The 21,199-nt window shown below is 44.6% G+C and overlaps 1 protein-coding gene across 1 annotated transcript in view; it reads left to right on the top strand.

The window, feature by feature from the left end:
• setd3 (SET domain containing 3, actin histidine methyltransferase) overlaps positions 1–21,199 on the top strand; it is a 122,339-nt gene that overhangs the window by 84,997 nt on the left and 16,143 nt on the right. Inside the window, 1 exon segment of the mRNA XM_061695742.1 lies at positions 11,010–11,084. Within this exon segment, the coding sequence (XP_061551726.1) occupies positions 11,010–11,084 (75 nt within the window).

Below are 21,199 nucleotides of genomic sequence, written 5' to 3'. Positions count from 1 at the left end.
AAAGTAAGAATAATATATAACAGCCTTATTAGGCTTGATGTACTTTTTATCAATGATTTCCAAAAGAACATCTGAATTATAACATCACAGAGAACATCAAAATTATCTCAAGGATATAAAATCAAACAAATGATTATATACGCAGTTGACTTCAGTATGTGTTTGTTTACTATGACAAGGGGTTTTAATAGTATTAAGATATTTAAGAAGACTTATGCTTGACCTGGCGACTCTTACTTCATGATCTAAATTTGGTTTGGCGACCTCTGGTGGTTGAACCAGGAATTGAAACCTAAATTTGGTTTGGCAACCTCTGGTGGTTGAACCAGGAATTGAAACTGGGGCTAAGCTCAATCACATGAACCCAGCCACATAAGCCAATTACAACCTTTTGTACCATTGCTTATGTGTGGCTTGGCCGCCCACTCGACACTACTAATTCTACCTTTTTTATTTATCTCCTTGACTCTTCTGAAAAATAGAGGCACTAGTATTGGCCAAAAATGTTTAATGACTTCAACGGGCATTCCGTCCGGGCCAGGCGCCCGTCCCGATTGCTTTTTTTTTTTTTTTTTTTTTTTTAATGCGTTATCTAATTCTGTGATGGATAATGGAACATCAAGGCTGTCTTTAATATGTGTATTTAATTGAGGGATGTTTAGATCCTTAAAGTTTAAATTTCTTTTTGGTCTAGGTTGTTCGAAGACGCAAAGAAGCTGCTATAAAAATTGTAAAATAATTCATTTATTTCTAATGGTGACTGTGTACAGTTAGCGTTTGAATCTTTAATGTCTGTAATGACATGTCTTTATTGCCCTGAAGTTGGTTCGCAAGGAATTTTTCCGATTTATTATTGTACTCAAAGCTAGTGTATCTTAACTGTTGTAGAAAATCTGTTCAGTTTGATAAGATAACATCTAATTGATATTTTGCCTTTTGAAGTTGGTTTCTAAGCGTATCTGTCGGATTAATTGCATATTCTTCTGTGAGCTGTTTAATTGTTCCCTCAATTCCATTTTCCATTTTTTGTTCTTGTTTTTTCTTATACGAAGAATATGATATGATTCGGCCTCTCAAAACAGCTTTCCCGGTTTCCCACAACAGAGATGGGGATATGGTTGGGGAGTCGTTGAATTTCAGAAATTCAGCCCATTCCTTCCTCACGAAAGTATCAAAATCCGGGTCCTTCAATAGGGACGCATTGCAGCGCCATGTTGGTGGGAGTCCCAAATTTGATTCAACTTTTAGATTGAGAGAAATTGGTGTGTGGTCGCTGATGATGATTGCATGTATTTTGGGAGTATTTCTTTGAGCTGCCGAATTGTTTGAAAGAGAGAAATTATTCTAGAGAAAGAGCGGTGAAATGACGAGAAAAATATGTATTCTCGTTTTGTTCCTCCCAATCACGCCCTTCCAGGTCTCACTGTCATTGCCCACATGAGCGATGGAGTCCCTAGCGGAGCGCTCTCCGGGACCCCCTCTAAGGACATCAAAAAGGGTGGGTACTCTGAACTGCTGTTTGGTGCAGGGCACCAAAGGTGCATAGGTTTATCCTGACTAAATCAGGATAAACCTATGCACCTAAATCTAAATCTCTTGAATTTAGCAGGTTGCCTATACAGCGGCTGCAATAAGTATTTAACACGTCACCATTTTTCTCAAATATATTTCCGAAGGTGCTATTGCCATGAAAATTTTACCAGATGTTGGGAACAACTCAATTAACCCATACATACAAAGAAAGTAGAACAAATAAACTCAGAAATTAAGTTGTGTGTAATAATGTGAAATGACACATGGAAAAAGTATTGAACATGCCAACTGGTATTTATTTAATACTTTGTACAAAAGCTTTTGTTTGCAATGACAGCTTCAAGATGCCTCCTGTATGGAGAAACTAGTCGTATGCATTTCTCTGGTGTGATTTTGGCCCATTTGCAGTCTTCAAATCTTGAAGGTTCCGTGGGCTTCTTTTATGGACCTTAAGTTTCAGTTCTTTCGATAGATTTTTGATTGTATTCAAGTCAGGTGATTGGCTAGGCCATTCTAGCAACTTAATTTTTTTTCTTTGAAACCAGTTGAGAGTTTCCTTGGCAGTATGTTTTGGATCATTATCGTGCTGAAGTGTCGACCCTCGTTTCATTTTCATCATCCTCATAGATGGCAGCAGATACTTGTCAAGAATGTATCTGTACATTTGTCCATTCATCCTTCCTTCAATCATGTGATGTTTACCAGTACCATTTTCTTCCCAACCTCCGAACTTCACTGTTGGTATGGTGTTTTTAGGGTGATGTGCGATGTCATTTCGCCTCCAAACTTGGTGTGCATTATGGCATCCAAACTGTTAAATTTTGCTCTCATCTGACCAGACTATATTCTCCCAGTATTAAACTAGCTTGTCCAAATGTTGTTAAGCAAACTTTAAACGAGCTTTGACATCTTTTGTTTCTGCAGTGGGGTCTTGCGTGGTGAGCGTGCATACAGGCCATGGCAGCAGATTACATTGCTCACTGTTTTCCTTGTGACAACAGTACCTGCTAAATCCAGGTCTTTTTGAAACTCTCCACAAGTGGTCCTTGGCTCTTGGACAAGTCTGATTATTATTTGCACTCCTCTGTCAGAAATCCTGCAAGAAGCATCTGATGGAGGTGAATTTATGGTGGTGTGATTGACTTTCCAATTACGTATTATGGCCCCAACCGTGCACACTCGAGCAAGCTTAGATATGCACCTGTTTGCAATGCCATCGTTATCGTTTTGCAACAATTAGTTTGCAATAGTCTTGAGACCGCTCCCTGCTCAGATCCACCATGAGATGCACCTTGGCAATGACACCTTTTTGTAGGCCATCAATTTGGACGGAACCAGCTGATATTAATTTGCACTGACAAGGGGCTGGATTGCTGTTTGATTATTGATAGATTTTAGGTGTTTTGTTTTTCCATGCCCTTTTGCACCTCCCTTCATGTGTTCAATATTTCCCATGAATGAATTGAGAGGAACAAATTAGTTCATATTAATTTTCACTCTGTATTATTATATCACTATTTATATTTTCCTGTGTTATTTCACATTTTTACAGACAACTTAAATTTTGAGTTTATTTTGCTCTATTTTCTTTGTATGTATGGATTACTTGGGTTGTTCCTAACATCTGGTGAAATGTTCAGGTCAATAGCACCTTGAGAAGTATATTTAGTGAGAAAAATGGTGATGTGTTAAATACTTATTTCAGCTGCTGTAAATGTAGCAGTTGTGATGAAGCTGCGCCTGTGACCAAGGACTAGGCCAGGATCAATCAATTTAAATGACTGACAGGATTAATCGTCATATAACCACTAAATAAACTGATAAGGTAAATTTGTGAACCAATAATGTCCATATGCTGTACTTATATACTGTATTTCATGATGGACTTAATAACACTTGGGCTCTCAGGGAATTAAAGGAACAACAGTCACCATACACAGTTTCTTAGACATCCTTCATCACTGTGTACAAATCTTCCTCAGTTAGGACAGGCTTCAGAGTCCATGGTCTCTCTGTCGGTTGTGATCCCCCAGTAGCTCTGCTCCCGTCAACGCTGGCAGCATGTTCCAGGTCCTTTAGTTCAGGAGAGCAGGAGCTGTTGTTGTTGACCATGACTCCATGTTGATTTTCACAGCAAGTGTGAATGGAGGTAAAGCAGATGACACATAAGGATGGTTGTGTTGCTCTTGCCTCTATTGTGGCCATTTGATTTTCTTGTAGTTGTGGTTGCCGTTGTCTCACTGGCGGGGCTGTGTCTGGATCAGGATTTGGATTTGACTCCATGATTCAAACAAACCAGGACTGAAATGTCAATGACGCTGCCCCCGTCATGGAATGGATGAGCCTTCACCAGGCTGTATCAGGCCAATTTGTATTAAATTTAGTGAGCTTTGTAAAACCTCCACACACACACAAATTTTCAAATTATCATTTTGTTTATTGTTTTCCATTTCTTCTATTTTATGTGGAAAGCATATGTATACACAATCATCATGAGGGTCATCATTATTACAATTATGTACACTCCTCAGTGTTTCAATAGATAACAAAAAGCGCTTCCATTTTAAATCAAGCTTGGGTCATTCATTGGCTGCATAAGAGTTAAGTCATTAAAGGTTTGACAGACAATACAAAATTGCTCCTTTATACAAAATTAATACTAAATCCAGATAAAAGAAACAGGGTTGACACAAGGGTACAGATTGAAAGCCCAGAATTAGCCCTTCTCAGATAATGTCATAATACAGCAATTTTGGCCTACAAATGGAGCTTCAGCTCTATCTTCTCTCTGCACATCAATAAGGCAGCTCCAAGTCTGTGAGGACAGCTGCTGGCTCGTACCTCGAATTGTTTTCTGCTCAAATATAGAATGGGTATTTAAAAGGGGTTGGTAAAAAGGTACATACTGTAGATTTAAAAACAAACGCATACCAATCACAAAATTGTGAAAACTTCAGGAAAATGAAATCTTGGTATATTATGCACTTGGAATGCTATCACTTTTGTGTGTATTAAGTGTGGAATCTTAACTAGTTCTTGGAATAAGTAGTACTATGAGACCTTTTTATAAAAAAAAAAAAAAAAAAAAAAAAAAAACGTGGGCAAAACAGCAAGCGGCAAGGCCTAAGCCAATTATTTCAATGTGTGAGACCCTGAAGAAATATTTAACCCTTTAGCAACAGATAAGATTTCCCCTTTGACCAATTTGAGTCCCCCCAAACGTATGTTAAGCCCTTTGTCATAACTAACTCATAGAGAGGCACGATAGTTTGGTAGTTTAAGTAGTAGTTCTTAATTGGCACTTTTATTGTTTATTTATTTATTCCCCAACTTCACTCGATCGGGATACAGAGGTTTCAAGTCTAATGTCCGCCCAAGGTGTAATCGGCTGCATTATTCTTCCAGCCTCAGTGTTGTTTGCTTAATTGAAACTTCTCAAGTCAAAATGCAACACTCTGCACTGTTTGTGACTGGCCTTTACTGGGGAACACCGAGATACCAAAGTGCAAATCAGCTGCAACTCTATCCATTCCCTTCTGTGCTAGGTTCTTGGGAATGCCTAAACTTAGGTTTAATTGCACATTCACATCGCGTTGAAGGAATAATGCATTAAATGTACCAAATGAGTTCAGTTCACAATTTAAACAAACCCACATAAAGTGAAAAATAATAAAAATAAACTATCCTTCCATCCATTTTTCAATATCGCTTACCCTATTCAGGGTCACGGGGTGCTGGAGCCTATCCCAGCTGACCTTGGGCAAAAGGCAGACTCCACCCTGGACTGGTCGCCTCAATCATAGGGCACATATGGTGATGGACAAAACCACACACCGTACCAGTAGACCGAGTGGGAACTAAAACTGAACTGCACCAAAGGCGAATGTACCACTACACCATCAGTGACTCTCAAACTATCCATTAGAAAATAAAACAAGTGAGAATATCATAGAGTATAAAGATTCTCTATATGATTATAAAGCTGTATTGTGTTCCATTATGTCAAGCTACAGTAGTTTATATAGTATTTATATAGTTGGACTTTTATTTAAACAGCTAATTGCCTGTTCACTCCTTATATTATCACTATCAAGCCTGACATTTGGAAATTATAGTAGTCTAGAATATTATGATTTATACTTCATTTATCGCTATTATTTTTGGGTTTTCTAAGTTTTTATTCTTAATGCACTAGTTACTTAATCCTACCTGCTATACTACAACGCAAATTCCAATGAAGTTGGGTTGTTGTGTTAAACATAAATAAAAACAGAATACAATGATTTGCAAATCATGTTCAACCTATATTTAATTGAATATACTAGAAAGACAAGATATTTAATGTTCAAACTGATCAACTTTATTGTTTTTAGCAAATAATCATTAACTTAGAATTTTATGGCTGCAACACATTCCAAAATGTGGACAGGTGGCAAAAAAGACTGAGAAAGTTGAGGAATGCTCATTAAACACCTGTTTGGAACATCCCACAGGTGAACAGGCTAATTGGGAACAGGTGGGTGCCACGATTGGGTAAAAAAGGAGCTTCCCTGAATTGCTCAGTCATTCACAAGCAAAGATGGGGCGAGGTTCACCTCTGTGAACAACTGCGTTAGAAAATAGTCAAACAGTTTAAGGACAATGTTCCTCAACGTACAATTGCAAGGAATTTAGGGATTTCATCATCTACGGTCCATAATATCATCAAAAGTTTCAGAGAATCTGGAGAAATCACTGCATGTAAGCGGCAAGGCCGAAAACCAACATTGAATGCCCGTGACCTTCGATCCCTCAGGCGGCACTGCATCAAAAACCGACATCAATGTGTAAAGGATATCACCACATGGGCTCAGGAGCACGTCAGAAAACCAATGTCAGTAAATACAGTTCGGCGCTAAATCCGTAAGTGCAACTTGAAACTCTACAATGCAAAGCAAAAGTCATTTATCAACAACACCCAGAAACGCCGCCGGCTTCTCGAATTTGAATTTTATGGCTGCAACACGTTCCAAAAAAGATGGGACAGGTGGCAAAAAAGACTGAGAAAGTTGAGGAATGATCATCAAACACCGGTTTGGAATATCCCAGAAACGCCGCCGGCTTCTCTGGGGGCTCATCTAAAATGGACTGATGCCAAGTGGAAAAGTTTTCTGTGGTCCGACGAGTCCACATTTCAAATTGTTTTCGGAAATTGTGGACGTCATGTCCTCCGGGCCAAAGGGGAAAAGAACCACCCGGGCTGTTATGGACGCAAAGTTCAAAAGCCCAGCATCTGTGATGGTATGGGGGCTGTGTTAGTGCCAATGGCATGGGTAACTTACTGTGAAGGCACCATTAATGCTGCAAGGTACATACAGGTTTTGGAGAAAGCTATGCTGCCATCCAAGCAACGTCTTTTTCATGGACGCCCCTGCTTATTTCAGCAAGACAATGCCAGACCACATTATGCACATTACAACAGCGTGGCTTCGTTGTAAAAGAGTGCGGGTACTAGACTGGCCTGCAGTCCAGACCTGTGTCCCAATGAAAATGTCTGCCGCATTATGAAGTGGAAAATACGACAACGGAGACCCCGGACTGTTGAACAGCTGAAGCTAATGAGCTGATTTGGCGCAGTTCTCAAGGGCAGCAGTTTCACGTAGACATATATTTACATGAAATACATATTTTGGCAGCGAGACTGAGAGTACCCTTGCGCACTCAGCCACTGTCACCGCACAGCGGGTGTCGCCGTTTGTCGGGGTGCATGCTGGCAGCTGAGCTCAACTGAATTGAGAAAAGAACAAATTAGTTCATAACGTGATTTCATTCAGTCCGTTTATTCAAGTTTTGTGTGTTTGAACAACTCGTTCGCGAATGGCAACACTACTCGAGCTCAGTCTACTTCTCTTCCCCGCCCCCCCAAAAAAAAGCTTTTTTTGGGGGGGCGGGGTATACACTATAGTATGTATGTTAATTAATTCCCTGCCAATGCTGTCCAAAGACGTCATTTAGAATCTAGCTATCCCTGTCAATGCCGTCAAAAGACTTCAGTGGCGTTTTTTTAACGGGGATGGGTGGGGGGAGGGTCAAGTGCAGTTTGTGTGTGATTGTCAAGCCTCTGGATAACTGCAATGAGGAATGGCACCCTGTAGAGGGCAACAATGCCCTGAGGTGAACGTCCCTCCCACAGATTGAAGAAGAGTGAGGAGGAGGTGGGGAGGAGAAGACAATGAGAAGAGGTACTTTTATCAATTGTTACTTGCCACGGCCCAATAGGCAACACCTTAAATCTGTCATTTTTCAGAACTGCCTCAGAACTGTGAGGCAGACGCTCTAACCAGTCGACCACCGTGCCGCCTCATTTGAAACGTTGCTGTCTATATCGAGATGTGTTGTGTGCAGTTTCTAGTCCCAGGTGTCAGTAAAGCCTACGGCATGGAGTTCAATGCCTGGATGACATTACGATGGATGGGGGAAAAAAATGAAAGAAGTCACACCGGTGTGATATGTCCTTTCCTAAGTGTGAAAGAAAACGCCTTTTTATCTCTTTCTTACCATATGATGCATTCCACAAAAGTTAAGGAAATGTGGGCTAAAGGTTAAAATACTGTAGCTGATTAGATTTGACTTTCCGGAGAGTCCCTATGTCACGTGATTTAAAAGAACGATGGCGCTGATTGGTCGAAGAAGAGATCTGTGGATCGCAGATCGATTGCTATTCCTTACAATCCCCGGATGTCTGTCACAGCTACTTTGAAATTTAATTTGTCAAACTGAATCTGAAATGATCAAACTGAATGTGAAAATATATCATTTGAATTTTCATTGCAGACAAAAATAAATCTTAGTCACTTTCAAGTTTATTGGACTTCAGTTCCAAACTAATTAATTCATTTTGAAATTATACTATTCAGATTGTTTTTAAATGCAATGTTTCAAATTGCCCTCCTAGAAGCCGTCACCTTATCGTGGTGGAGGGATTTGTGTGTTCCAATGATCCTAGGAGCGAAGTTGTCTGGGGCTTCACGCCCCTGGTAGGGTCACCCATGGCAAACAGGTCCGAGGTGAGGGACCAGACAAAGCACGGCTAAAAGACCCCTATGATGAAAACTATTAATGGATCAAGGTTTCCCTTGCCTGGACGCGGGTCACCGGGGCCCACGGCCTTCGGGTGGGGGGACGGGTCCTGACTGGTGTTTGTGCCTATTCACCTAACAGCAGTTCAGTGTACCCACCCTTTTTGGAGTCCTTGGAGGGGGTGCTGGAGAGGGCGTTCTGCTGTGAGACTGACTTCAATGCTCACGGTGACAGGTGACAATGCTCACGGTGACAGGTGACAATGAAACCTGGAAGGGTGTGGTTGGGAGGAACGCCTCCCCCCCACCCGAGCGGTGTTCTGTTATTGGACTTCTGTGCTTATCACGGATTGTCCATAACAAACACCATGTTCAAGCATAAGGGTGTCCATACGTGCACTTGGCACCAGGACACCCTAGGTCGCAGTTCGATGATCGACTTTGTGGTCGTGTCATCGGACTTGTGGCCGCATGTCTTGGACCCTCTGTTAAAGAGAGGGGCGGAGCTGTAAACTGATCACCACCTGGTGGTGAGTTGGCACCGATGGTAGGGGAATATGCCGGTCCGACCTGGCAGGCCCAAACCTATTGTGAGGGTATGCTGGGAACGTCTGGCAGAATCCCGTCAGAAGGAGTTTCAACTCCCACCTCCGACAAAACTTTGCTCATGTTCCAGGGGAGGCGGGGGACATAGAGTCTGAGTGGACCATGTTCCGCGCCTCCATTGCTGAGGCGGCCGACCGGAGCTGTGGCCATAAGGTGGTTGGTGCCTGTCGTGGCGGCAAAAATGTTGGATACCAATGGTGAGAGATGCCGTCAAGCTGAAGGAGTGATATCGGGCCTTTTGGCCTGTGAGACTCCTGAGGCAGCTGATGGGTACCGGCTGGCCAAGCGGAATGCAGCGTTGGTGGTTGCTGAAGCAAAAACTCGGGCATGGGAGGAGTTCGGTGAGGCCATGGAGAAAGACTTACGGACGGCTTTGAGGAAATTCTGATCCACCATCCGGCGTCTCAGGAGGGGAAAGCAGTGTACCATCAGCACTGTGTATAGTGGGGATGGAGCGCTGCTGACCTTGACTTGGGACGTTGTGAGCCGGTGGGGAGAATACTTTTGAAGACCTCCTCAATTCTACCGACACGCCTTCCCATGAGGAAGCAGAGTCAAAAAGCTCCTCGGTGGCAAGGTGGATGAGATTCGCACAGAGTTCCTAAGGGCTCTGAATGTTGTGGGGCTGTCCTGGTTGACACGCCTCTGCAACATCGCATGGACATCAGGGACAGTGTCCTGGATTAGAAGACTGGGGTGGTGGTCCCCCTTTTTAAGAAGGGGGACCGGATGGTGTGTTCCAACTACAGGGGGGTCACACTCCTCAGCCTCCCTGGTAAGGTTTATTCAGCGGTGCTGCAGAGGGGGGTCAGTCGGGAAGTTGAATCTCAGATTCAGGAGGAGCAGTGTGGTTTTCGTCCTGGCTGTGGAACAGTGGACCAGCTCAACACCCTTGGCAGGGTCCTCGAGGGTGCATGGGAGTTTGCCCAACCAGTCTACATGTGTTTTGAAGTATCTTGGGGTCTTGTTCACGAGTGAGGCAAGAATGGAACGGGAGATCGACAGGCGGATCGGTGCAGCGTCTGCAGTGATGCGGACTTTGTATCGATCTGTTGTGGTAAAGAAGGAGCTTCGCCTTTCGGCGAAGCTCTCGATTTACCGGTCGATCTACGTTCCTACCCTCACCTGTGGTCACGAGCTGTGGGTCGTGACCGAAAGAACAAGATCCCGGATACAAGCAGCCGAAATGAGTTTCGGCCTCAGGGTGTCCGGACTCTCCCTTAGAGATAGGGTGAGAAGCTCGGTCCTCCGGGAGGATCAAAGAGTCGAACCGCTGCTCCTTCACATCGAGAGGAGCCAGATGAGGTGGCTGGGGCATCTGGTTCGGATGCCTCCCTGGTGAGGTGTTCCGGGCACGTCCCACTGGGAGGAGACCCCGGGGACGACCCAGGACACGCTGGAGAGACTATGTCCTTCGGCTGGCCTGGGAATGCCTCTGGATTCCCCCGGAAGAGCTGGATGAAGTGGCTGGGGAGAGGAAAGTCTGGGCGTCCCTGCTAAAACTACTGCCCCCGCGACCCCACCTCGGATAAGCGGTAGAAAATGGATGGATGGGTGGATGTTTCAAAATAACAATACAAATTCTAAATGTTTTTTTTTTTTTCAAATACAGTATTTGAATGCAATTATTCAAGTGTAGAAATTCAAATATAAAGGATTCAAATTCAGTTCCTGCTGGCACATATTTCAGCCCATGTAACTGTTCCAATAGTATTGAAACTGTGTTTGTTTATTTGTTTCCATGAAATGCAACAATGCCTGCAAAACGACACAAGTGGTCTTGAATGTCTTGATGGCTCTAATTATTTGCAGATCACTACTGGCTACAATTTGGAGGATGACCGTTGTGAGTGTGTGGCACTCCGAAATTACAAGGAGAATGAGCAGGTAATTAAGTTACGTTTTCATTAAGGCACTGTTGAATGTCTTGTTCTGTTCTCTGCATATACACTTCACTAAACAATATAAAAACTACGCTTTTGCTACAATGTTTAATGGACTGAAGTAAGATGAAATTGAGGTGGGACTCTCGCCACCTCACGATCAAATTCGAGGTCTTCTATTTTCAATTGTCAATTTTTTCTCACATGACGACTTACTACTGTCGTTACCATATTTGTAACTAACCATATTTCCATGATTTCTGCATCATTAATTTATTTCCATGATCTTTTGTTAAAACAAAATAAAATATGTATGAATTAGAATTTAACAGTCACAACAAATATTTTAACATTGCAAACAACCAATAACTGTGTATATTGTAATTATCAGGAAAGTAGTGATGAATATTTGCAATAAGATCTATCAGTCTTATCTTTTAACGACGGATCACACACTCACAAACAGACAACGTTCGAAATAAAGTGTTTATTAAAGCTGTTTTTTTTTCATTTAATAATGCGGTTGACTTATGCCTCTTGCCTAAAGTATTTATACAGTAAATAAGTTATTCAGCCAAATGCTTATGCTGGTGCAATGTGGTTCCCATACTTAGTTATGCATGTGTATTGCAAAATATTTTGCGGCTCCCATGCAGTCCAAAGACACAATAGTGGCTGTGTTGTTGGCACCCTTCTCAGTAGAAATCACAAAAACATCCGTAGCGGCAGCTAACCAGCTCTTGCATGTTGCGACTTGACCATTGTGTACGTGCAACATGTACGTTCACACGTGGACAAAATTGATGGCAGTAGTGCTGTCCGATATGAACAAATATATCCCAATATAGGTAATTTTATCTCCCGATATAGTATTTTTCCTTCATAATTACATAAAATTATTGGCAATTTTCTCTGTTTTCTGCATTTATTTATGAAACATTTTATGTAGAAAACACAATAAAATGGTTGTTCATTTTAATATCAATATAAATACACTAAAACACTGGATATTTTCCATTGGGAAAATACTATTTCAAATACCTGGTATTGTAACCAGTTTTCAAGGAATGTGTACACTGTTGTTGTGTACATTGTAATGTAGTGTAAGATACGTTGTTCGTATGCTGTTTAATCCTTGCTCTTTAGCAGTAAATGAGTGTTTGTGGGTGATTTAAACATACTACCGCAAAGTAGTAGCGTTGCTGCAGTTAAATTAACCTCCATTGTTCATACAATTTTAGTGTAGCGTCCAAAGTGTAGGTCATCTAAAGTCACTCTTGTCACACAAAAAATCAACTCGTACTCTTTTGCACAGAATCCGTTTATTGAACTCAATTTACTAATGAACACCTGAACACAACAGTTGATTCTTTAGCACGTCATTGCTGTGCCCCGCTCTCCAGTTATGACCAGTCAACCCACACATAATCCAACTGTTACATTTGTGTTACAATTGGATTGAGCATAAATCGATTCGTCATGCCTGGAGAGTGAGGGACAAGGATGACCAAATTAAAAGGTGACTGTACTGTCTCGGATGTGACAGAAGTTTAGCAGCAGCGCTAACAAAAAGCTTAGAAAAGTTAAAAATTTTATCCAAATTTACCACACTGGTGTGCTCGGTGGAGATAATCAGTTGTTGTCATTTTGGCAGGTCGTGTTCAAGAGCCGCAAGGAATTAGTGCGCTTCCTATTTCTCAGTCAGTTAAGATTAAATGACATAGACGAATAGCTTGACAAAGAAACTGTTACTTTACCAAGAAAATCGCATGTTACAGACTCCAGTATCGCTCCAGTGACATCTCTTAAAGTAAAAAAACGCCACGCTTTCTTCACGCAGAGCCAAATTCAACATGGCCACCACGTAGGCGCGGGCACATCTGTTGGCTGGATCTAGTCATATTGTGTATCTGTGACCCAAGGGGGGGTCACAGAGGGGCGGAGCTGTCAACTGATAACCTCCTGGTGGTGAGATGGGTCCGATGGTGGGAGAAGATGCCGGTCCCACTTGGCAGGCCCAAACGTATTGTGAGGGTCTGCTGGGAACGTCTGGCGGAATCCCCTGTCAGAAGGAGTTTCAATTCCCACCTCTGACAGAACTTTGCTCATGTTCCGGGGGAGGCGGGGGACATCGAGTCTGAGTGGACCATGTTCCGCGCCTCCATTGCTGAGGCGGCCGACCGGAGCTGTGGCCATAAGGTGGTTGGTGCCTGTCGTGGCGGCAATCCCCGAACCCGTTGTTGGATACCAATGGTGAGAGATGCCGTCAAGCTGAAGAAGGAGTCCTATCGGGCGTTTTGGCCTGTGGGACTCCTGAGGCAGCTGATGGGTACCGGCTGGCCAAGCGGAATGCAGCCTTGGTGGTCGCTGAAGCAAAAACTCTGGCATGGGAGGAGTTCGGTGAGGCCATGGAGAAAGACTTACGGACGGCTTTGAGGAAATTCTGATCCACCATCCGGCGTCTCAGGAGGGGAAAGCAGTGCACCATCAACACTGTGTATAGTGGGGATGGGGCGCTGCTGACCTCGACTCGGGACGTTGTGAGCCGGTGGGGAGAATTCTTCGAAGACCTCCTCAATTCCACCGACACGCCTTCCCATGAGGGAGCAGAGTCTGGGTTCACTGAGGCGGGCTCTCCTCTCTCTGGGGTTGCGGTCACCGAGGTGGTTAAAAAGCTCCTCGGTGGCAAGGCCCCAGGGGTGGATGAGATTCGCCCGGAGTTTCTCAAGGCTCTGGATGTTATAGGGCTGTCCTGGTTGACGCGCCTCTGCAGCATCGCGTGGACATCGGAGACAGTGCCTCTGGATTGGCAGACTGGGGTGGTGGTCCCCGGAGGGACCGGAGGGTGTGTTCCAACTACAGGGGGATCACACTCCTCAGCCTCCCTGGTAAGGTCTATTCAGGGGTGCTGCAGAGGAGGGTCCGTCGGGAAGTTGAATCTCAGATTCAGGAGGAGCAGTGTGGTTTTCGTCCTGGCTGTGGAACAGTGGACCAGCTCTACACCCTTGGGAGGGTCCGCGAGGGTGCATGGGAGTTCGCCCAACCAGTCTACATGTGTTTTGAAGTATCTTGGGGTCTTGTTTACGAGTGAGGCAAGAATGGAACGGGAGATCGACAGGCGGATCGGTGCAGCGTCTGCAGTGATGCGGACTTCTACATGTGTTTTGTGGACTTGGAGAAGGCATTCGACCGTGTCCCTTGGGGGGTCCTGTGGGGGCTGCTTCGGGAGTATGGGGTACCTAACTCCCTGATACGGGCTGTTCGGTCCCTGTACGACCGGAGTCAGAGTTCGGTCCGCATATCCGGCAGTAAGTCGGACTCGTTTCCGGTGAGGGTTGGACTCCGCCAAGGCTGCCCTTTGTCACCGATTCTGTTCGTAACTTTTATGGACAGAATTTCAAGGCGCAGCCGAGGTGTAGAGGGGGTCCGGTTTGGTGGCCTCAGTATTGCATCTCTGCTTTTTGCAGATGTGGTTCTGTTGGCTTCACCAAGCCATGACCTCCAACTCTCACTGGAGCAGTTCGCAGCCGAGTGTGAAGCGGCTGGGATGAGAATCAGCACCTCCAAATCTGAGACCATGGTCCTCAGTCGGAAAAGGGTGGCGTGCCCTCTCCAGGTCGGGCATGAGATCCTGCCCCAAGTGGAGGAGTTGAAGTATCTTGGGGTCTTGTTCACGAGTGAGGGAAGAATGGAACGGGAGATCGACAGGCGGATCGGTGCAGAGTCTGCAGTGATTCGGACTTTGTATCGATCTGTTGTGGTAAAGAAGGAGCTAAGCCGAAAGGCGAAGCTCTCGATTTACCGGTCGATCTGCGTTCCTATCCTGACCTATGGTCACGAGCTGTGGGTCGTGACCGAAAGAACAAGATCCCGGATACAAGCGGCCGAAATGAGTTCCCGCCTCAGGGTGTCCGGGCTCTCCCTTAGAGAGAGTGAGAAGCTCGGTCCTCCGGGAGGATCACAAAGTAGATCCGCTGCTCCTTCACATCGAGAGGAGGCAGATAAGGTGGCTGGGCATCTGATTCCTATGCCTCCCGGAAGCCTCCCTGGTGAGGTGTTCCGGGCACGTCCCACCGGGAGGAGACCCCGGGGACGACCCAGGACACGCTGAAGAGACTACATCCTTCGGCTGGCCTGGAAACGCCTCAGGATCCTCCCCGAAGAGATGGATGAAGTGGTTGGGGAGAGGTAAGTCTGGGCGTCCCTGCTAAAGCTACTGCCCCCGCGACCCGATCTCTGATAAGCGGTAGAAAATGGATGGATGGATGTATATTGAATGCTGCTACTGCTGGTGTGCCCACCTCGGCCACCTGGGGGCAGTATAAGACAAATGTATGGCTATACTGTTCATCATGGTATTATTATGAATCCCACCCATTCTCGGCAGTCCTTGCATCCTTGCAGCAACCAATCATATTGCTGTGGGGCCTGTCCTGCCTGGAACTAGAGTGGCCTTAATAATGGCTTAACTCCTCTCTGAGCTCATCAGTATGACACTTACTGCATATTAGTCGTATATGACTGTGATTAGTTACATTGTCTACATGTTATTTGTCAACCCTTTGTGTTCAATCCGTTGGTTGGAGGGTTAAATCACCGCAACATAGTTACTAATTCGCATTAGCGAGTGGGGCCTTTCTTTAAGCAATTGTTTGGCTGTTTTAAATACACACCCAATTAACTGGTATAATACTCTGTTTTATGTTTAACTCGACAGTAAATTTGAACTAGGAGTGGCATTAAACAGTGTGAAGTTTCTTTTTGATGATTTTTTTTTACCTATTTGCCAAACTGCTGCTTATTGAAAAATCAAAATCAAGATGGCGCCTACCAGTGTGGCCGCCTCGGTAACGCGCTCTCTAGTATTGTCTTTGTTTTTGTGTTTTTCGTCCGTCTTTGGAGACCTTACACGACTCACTTACACAAGGGGAGACCTGCTAACCATCAAGGAGGCTACTCCGGACTTTCTGTCACCAACTTTCGAAAATCCGCTCAGTTTTTTCCCCGAGTTACTCACCGGAGCGGCGTCCGCGGTTTTCGGCGCATGGATGCGGAAGCGGCGCCACAGAGGAAAACGAGCCGGAATTCAGGTGAAACTCCGCAAGAGAGGACACAGATTGGCGTTCCCGTCGATCCACCTCGCGAATGTACGCTCCCTACCCAACAAAATGGACGAGCTTCATCTTCTGTTAAAGACCAGTAAAGACTTCGGACGTTCCGCGGCCATGTGCTTCACGGAGACCTGGCTTTGCGACGCCGTACCCGATGGCGCCGTCACGCTTCCCGGCTTCAACATTCATCGAGCGGACCGCGACATGGAATCATCGGGAAAAACGAAGGGCGGCGGGATATGCCTCCATATAAACGAAAAATGGTGTACGGACGTCACGGTGCTCAGCACACACTGCAGCCCGCATTTGGAGTCGCTGTTTCTGAACTGTAAACCATTTTACGCGCCACGTGAGTTTGCATCGTTTATACTGGCTGGAGTCTATATCACACCGCAAGCTAACACGAGCGCCGCATTGCTAACGCTCGCCGAACAAGTCAACGAAATTGAAAAAAAACACCCGGACTCACCCCTCATTATTCTCGGGGACTTTAACAAAGCTAAACTCAACCACGAACTCCCGAAATACAAGCAGCACATCGACTGTCCTACCAGGGAAAATAATACTTTAGACCACTGCTACACTACGGTAAAAAACGCATACCGTGCTATACCTCGTGCAGCCCTGGGCTCGTCTGATCACTGCTTAATTCACTTAATACCGACGTACAAGCAAGTACTTAAATGTGCGAAGCCTACAGTGAAAACAGTCAAAAAGTGGACCAATGAAGCAAAGATGGAACTTCAAAGCTGTTTAGACTGCACAGACTGGAGTGTCTTTGAAAATTCAGCTGGCAGCCTGGATGAATATACGGACACTGTCACATCCTATATCAGTTTCTGTGAAGAGGTTTGTGTACCAACAAAATCATTTCGGACATTCAACAACAACAAGCCGTGGTTCACTGGTAAACTTAAGCAGCTTCGCCAAGCTAAGGAAGATGCATATCAGAGCGGGGACAGGGCCCTGTATAATCGAGCTAGAAACCAGCTTACTAAAGAAATTAACATTGCAAAGAGGATCTATGCAGCAAAGTTGGAAAAACAGTTTAGCGCGAACGACTCGAAATCAGTCTGGCGTGCATTCCAATCGCTGACTAATTACAAGCGACGATCCCCCCAAGCTGAGAACAATAGCACACTAGCCAACGACTTGAATACCTTCTATTGCAGATTTGAAAAGGACAGTTTCACTCCACACACCCACCCGGCCGCACCCGCGACCACAACCACACCTCTGACTTCTGCGTTAACCATCCATGAACAGGATGTGAGACGCATCTTCAAACAACAGAAGATTAACAAAGCGACAGGACCGGACCATGTGTCCCCATCCTGCCTCAAAGTCTGCGCGGACCAGCTCGCTCCAGTCTTCACTCAGATCTTTAACAGATCTTTGGAAATGTGCGAAGTTCCATCCTGCTTCAAACGCTCCACCATCATTCCAGTCCCCAAGAAACCTGCAATCTCTGGTCTGAATGACTACAGGCCTGTCGCTTTGACATCTGTGGTCATGAAGTCCTTTGAACGTCTCGTGCTGGACCACCTCAAGAGTGTCACAGGTCCCCTGCTGGACCCCCTGCAGTTTGCCTACCAAGCGAACAGGTCTGCGGATGATGCAGTCAACATGGGACTGCACTTCATCCTAGAACACCTCGACAGTGCAGGGACCTACGCGAGGATCCTGTTCGTGGACTTCAGCTCAGCGTTCAACACCATCATCCCTGAACTCCTTTCAACCAAGCTTCTCCAGCTCAGCGTCTCACCTGCCATCTGCCAGTGGATTTACAGCTTTCTGACGGGCAGGACACAGCAGGTCAGGCTGGGGGAGGCCACCTCATCCACACGCAGCATCAGCACTGGGGCGCCCCAAGGTTGTGTCCTCTCTCCGCTGCTCTTCTCTCTCTACACGAACGACTGCACCTCAGCGAACCCGACTGTCAAGCTCCTGAAGTTTGCAGATGACACCACTGTCATCGGCCTCATCAAGGACGGTGACGAGTCTGCATATCGACAGGAAGCGGAGCGGCTGGAGCTGTGGTGCGGGCGACACAACCTGGAGCTGAACACGCTCAAGACGGTAGAGATGATCGTGGATTTCAGGAGGCATCCTTCGCCACAGCTGCCCCTCACGTTGTCCAGCTGCCTTGTGTCAACCGTCGAGACCTTCAAGTTCCTGGGAATTACAATCTCTCAGGACCTGAAGTGGGCGAACAACATCAACTCCGTCCTCAAAAAGGCCCAGCAGAGGATGTACTTCCTGCGGCTTCTGAGAAAGCACGGCCTGCCACCGGAGCTGCTGAGACAGTTCTACACAGCGGTCATCGAATCGGTCCTGTGTTCTTCCATCACAGTCTGGTTTGGTGCTGCTACAAAAAAGGACAAACTCCGACTGCAACGGACAATCAAAACTGCTGAAAGGATTGTCGGTACCCCCCTACCCACCATTGAGGACTTGCACGCTGCCAGAACTAAGACAAGGGCGTGCAAAATCCTCTCTGACCCTCCGCACCCCGGTCACCAGCTCTTCCAGCTCCTTCCCTCAGGTAGGCGCTACCGATCAACGCAAACTAGAACTAGTAGACATTCCAACAGCTTCTTCCCTCTTGCGATCAACTTCTTAAACACCTAACCTATAATTCCATTACAACAAGCTGGCAATTTTTTGACTTGAGTTCGTTGTCACATTTCTGTGGGGCCAATTATTTATTACTTGTGCACTCACTGTAGTTGTCTCGCCATGCTGCACTATTTGCATATACTGGCCACTCATGCCAGAGTAGCATCTGCTCCATTTGCACACTGATTGAGGAGTATCTGTAACATTTGCACAACCGACATTGTCCCAGATGATCGCACTACTCGTCACTTTAAACCGCATACACTCCTTGAAGTCTCAGCGCCCTTTGCACAATGGTCATTGCACCGGACTATTGCAAAATTAGTCATTCGAACTGCTCTAAGTGCTAGAGGACTCTGCATCTTTTTGCACAATTGTTTTTTGTCAATGTCTTTATGTCCCCAAAGTGTTCTGTAAATTGACTGTTTGTTGTACTAGAGCGGCTCCAACTACCGGAGACAAATTCCTTGTGTGTTTTGGACATACTTGGCAAATAAAGATGATTCTGATTCTGATTCTGATTATTGTTGAGTTCACTGACCACACAGCAGCACTCGTTTCTTCAATCTGCGCTCGCAAGTCAAGGCAAAAAAATTGGTTGTATGACAGCTCATATCACAAAAGAACTTCAGACTTCGATCATCGTATCTCAAGGCACCACTGTACCATGTTTAGAAAAACCGGTTAAAAAATAAATTCCTGTGTTAAACACCGCTCGGGAAATACTTAAGAATCCAACTTTAATAGGGGGTTTAATAGCTTATCTCTCAACTCGTAATATCACACTTTGTGATATTACGATACATATCGTGCAATAGAAAAAAAAAAAGTCTACCGTACGATATAATGCTCTATCGTTTATATAGGGTTAGTTATTTTGATGTGTGAGGGAGATGTTGGGTTAACTCTGTTGCTACATTAAAGTAGCGCGCGAGCTGGCAACACAACTACAGACGCCTTTCTATTATGCCTTCCTTGTGCCTCATTCGCGAGGCAAAATGTATCGAGTTACGCTCAATCCAACTGTTAACCAAATGTTACACGAATGTAAAAGTTGGATTAAGCGTGGGGTTATCGGTCATGCCTGGAGAGTGGTGTGTAATTGTAAAGCGTCGTCGAGTATCATGAAAAGCATTATATGTGTCATGCGTTATAATTGTTATTATTATTACATGCTCAAGAAACGACTGTTTTGTTAAGCTGTTCAGTTGTGAGTCGAGTTCAATAAACAGAGTTTACTGTACAGTGTGCATGTGCTCCACCGAGAAAATGAGACAATAATGACTAAAGACACCTTACACCTCGGACACTACACTAACATTTTATGAACAATGAATCAAGCTTAATGTAACTACAGCAACACTACCATTTAGCGGTATAATTTTTACATCACTTGCAAATACTGTTTTACAGCACTTGCATGGATATAAACAACATACCAGATGTGCGTGTACGTGTGTGAGACGTTTGGCTTTATTGTACTTCATAAAAACAGTTATCTTTACATGTTCTTCTATTGTGTTTTTATTATAATATAATACAATATACTGCTACTTTTAAACTAAAAAAAAACATTTTTTTAAGAAATGGTAGTGTTTTTGGGGAACTTGAACTCATTCCTTGTGATCGAGGAATGAATTAAACTCGTACCTCAAGGCACCACTGTATAAATAAACACGAGGGTTGTGCATTTCTGGTCTGTGGCCAATACAGTACACATCTTGATACGCTACCAACAATCCGATACATAAAAAAAATACTTCGGCAGCGTCTACCGATGCAGTGCGATACGATTCACCTCCGAATCATGAATGCAGTGCAATTCAGCACAATTTGATCCAACACAGTGCGATTTGATTCAATTTGATTTGAAACCCCGATGCCAAGGAATGACGCTATGCAATTTAATAAATGTATTTATTCACCACAAAATAACTTTGAACAAAAATGTTGTATTTTTCAATTTAAAAGTACTTTTGTAAACACCTGGCTCACAATTGACAATGAGGCATAGTGCAATTTGCTTAAAGAAAAATCTTTCACAACTGCTTACAAATTGAAAAAAAAAAATAACACGCATATTACTTAGCGTAATGTACGCCCAAGATTTCCAGCCATCCAAAGTTAATGCAACTCTTTGGGCATCCGTGATTCTGCAATCTCCTGTTTGACTTTCTCGTGTGGAGCAGGAATTTTTTTTCTCTGTGAATAGCTTTCTAATTGGTGTTTTGTACCTGGGCTTCAAGAAATAGAGAGGGAATTTGAAGCCCTCATTTTCTGTGACACTGTAGTGCTGGATATCTGGGTTTTCTTCGGGTACTCCAGTTTCCTCCCACAACATCCTAAACACATGCATGGTAGGGTGATTGAAGACTCTAAATTGCCTATA

The sequence above is a fragment of the Phycodurus eques genome, chromosome 14, assembly GCF_024500275.1.
Source record: "Phycodurus eques isolate BA_2022a chromosome 14, UOR_Pequ_1.1, whole genome shotgun sequence".
Lineage (NCBI taxonomy): Eukaryota > Metazoa > Chordata > Actinopteri > Syngnathiformes > Syngnathidae > Phycodurus > Phycodurus eques.
The sequence above is the reverse complement of the archived record's forward strand: the minus strand, read 5'-3'. Positions and strand labels throughout refer to the sequence as shown.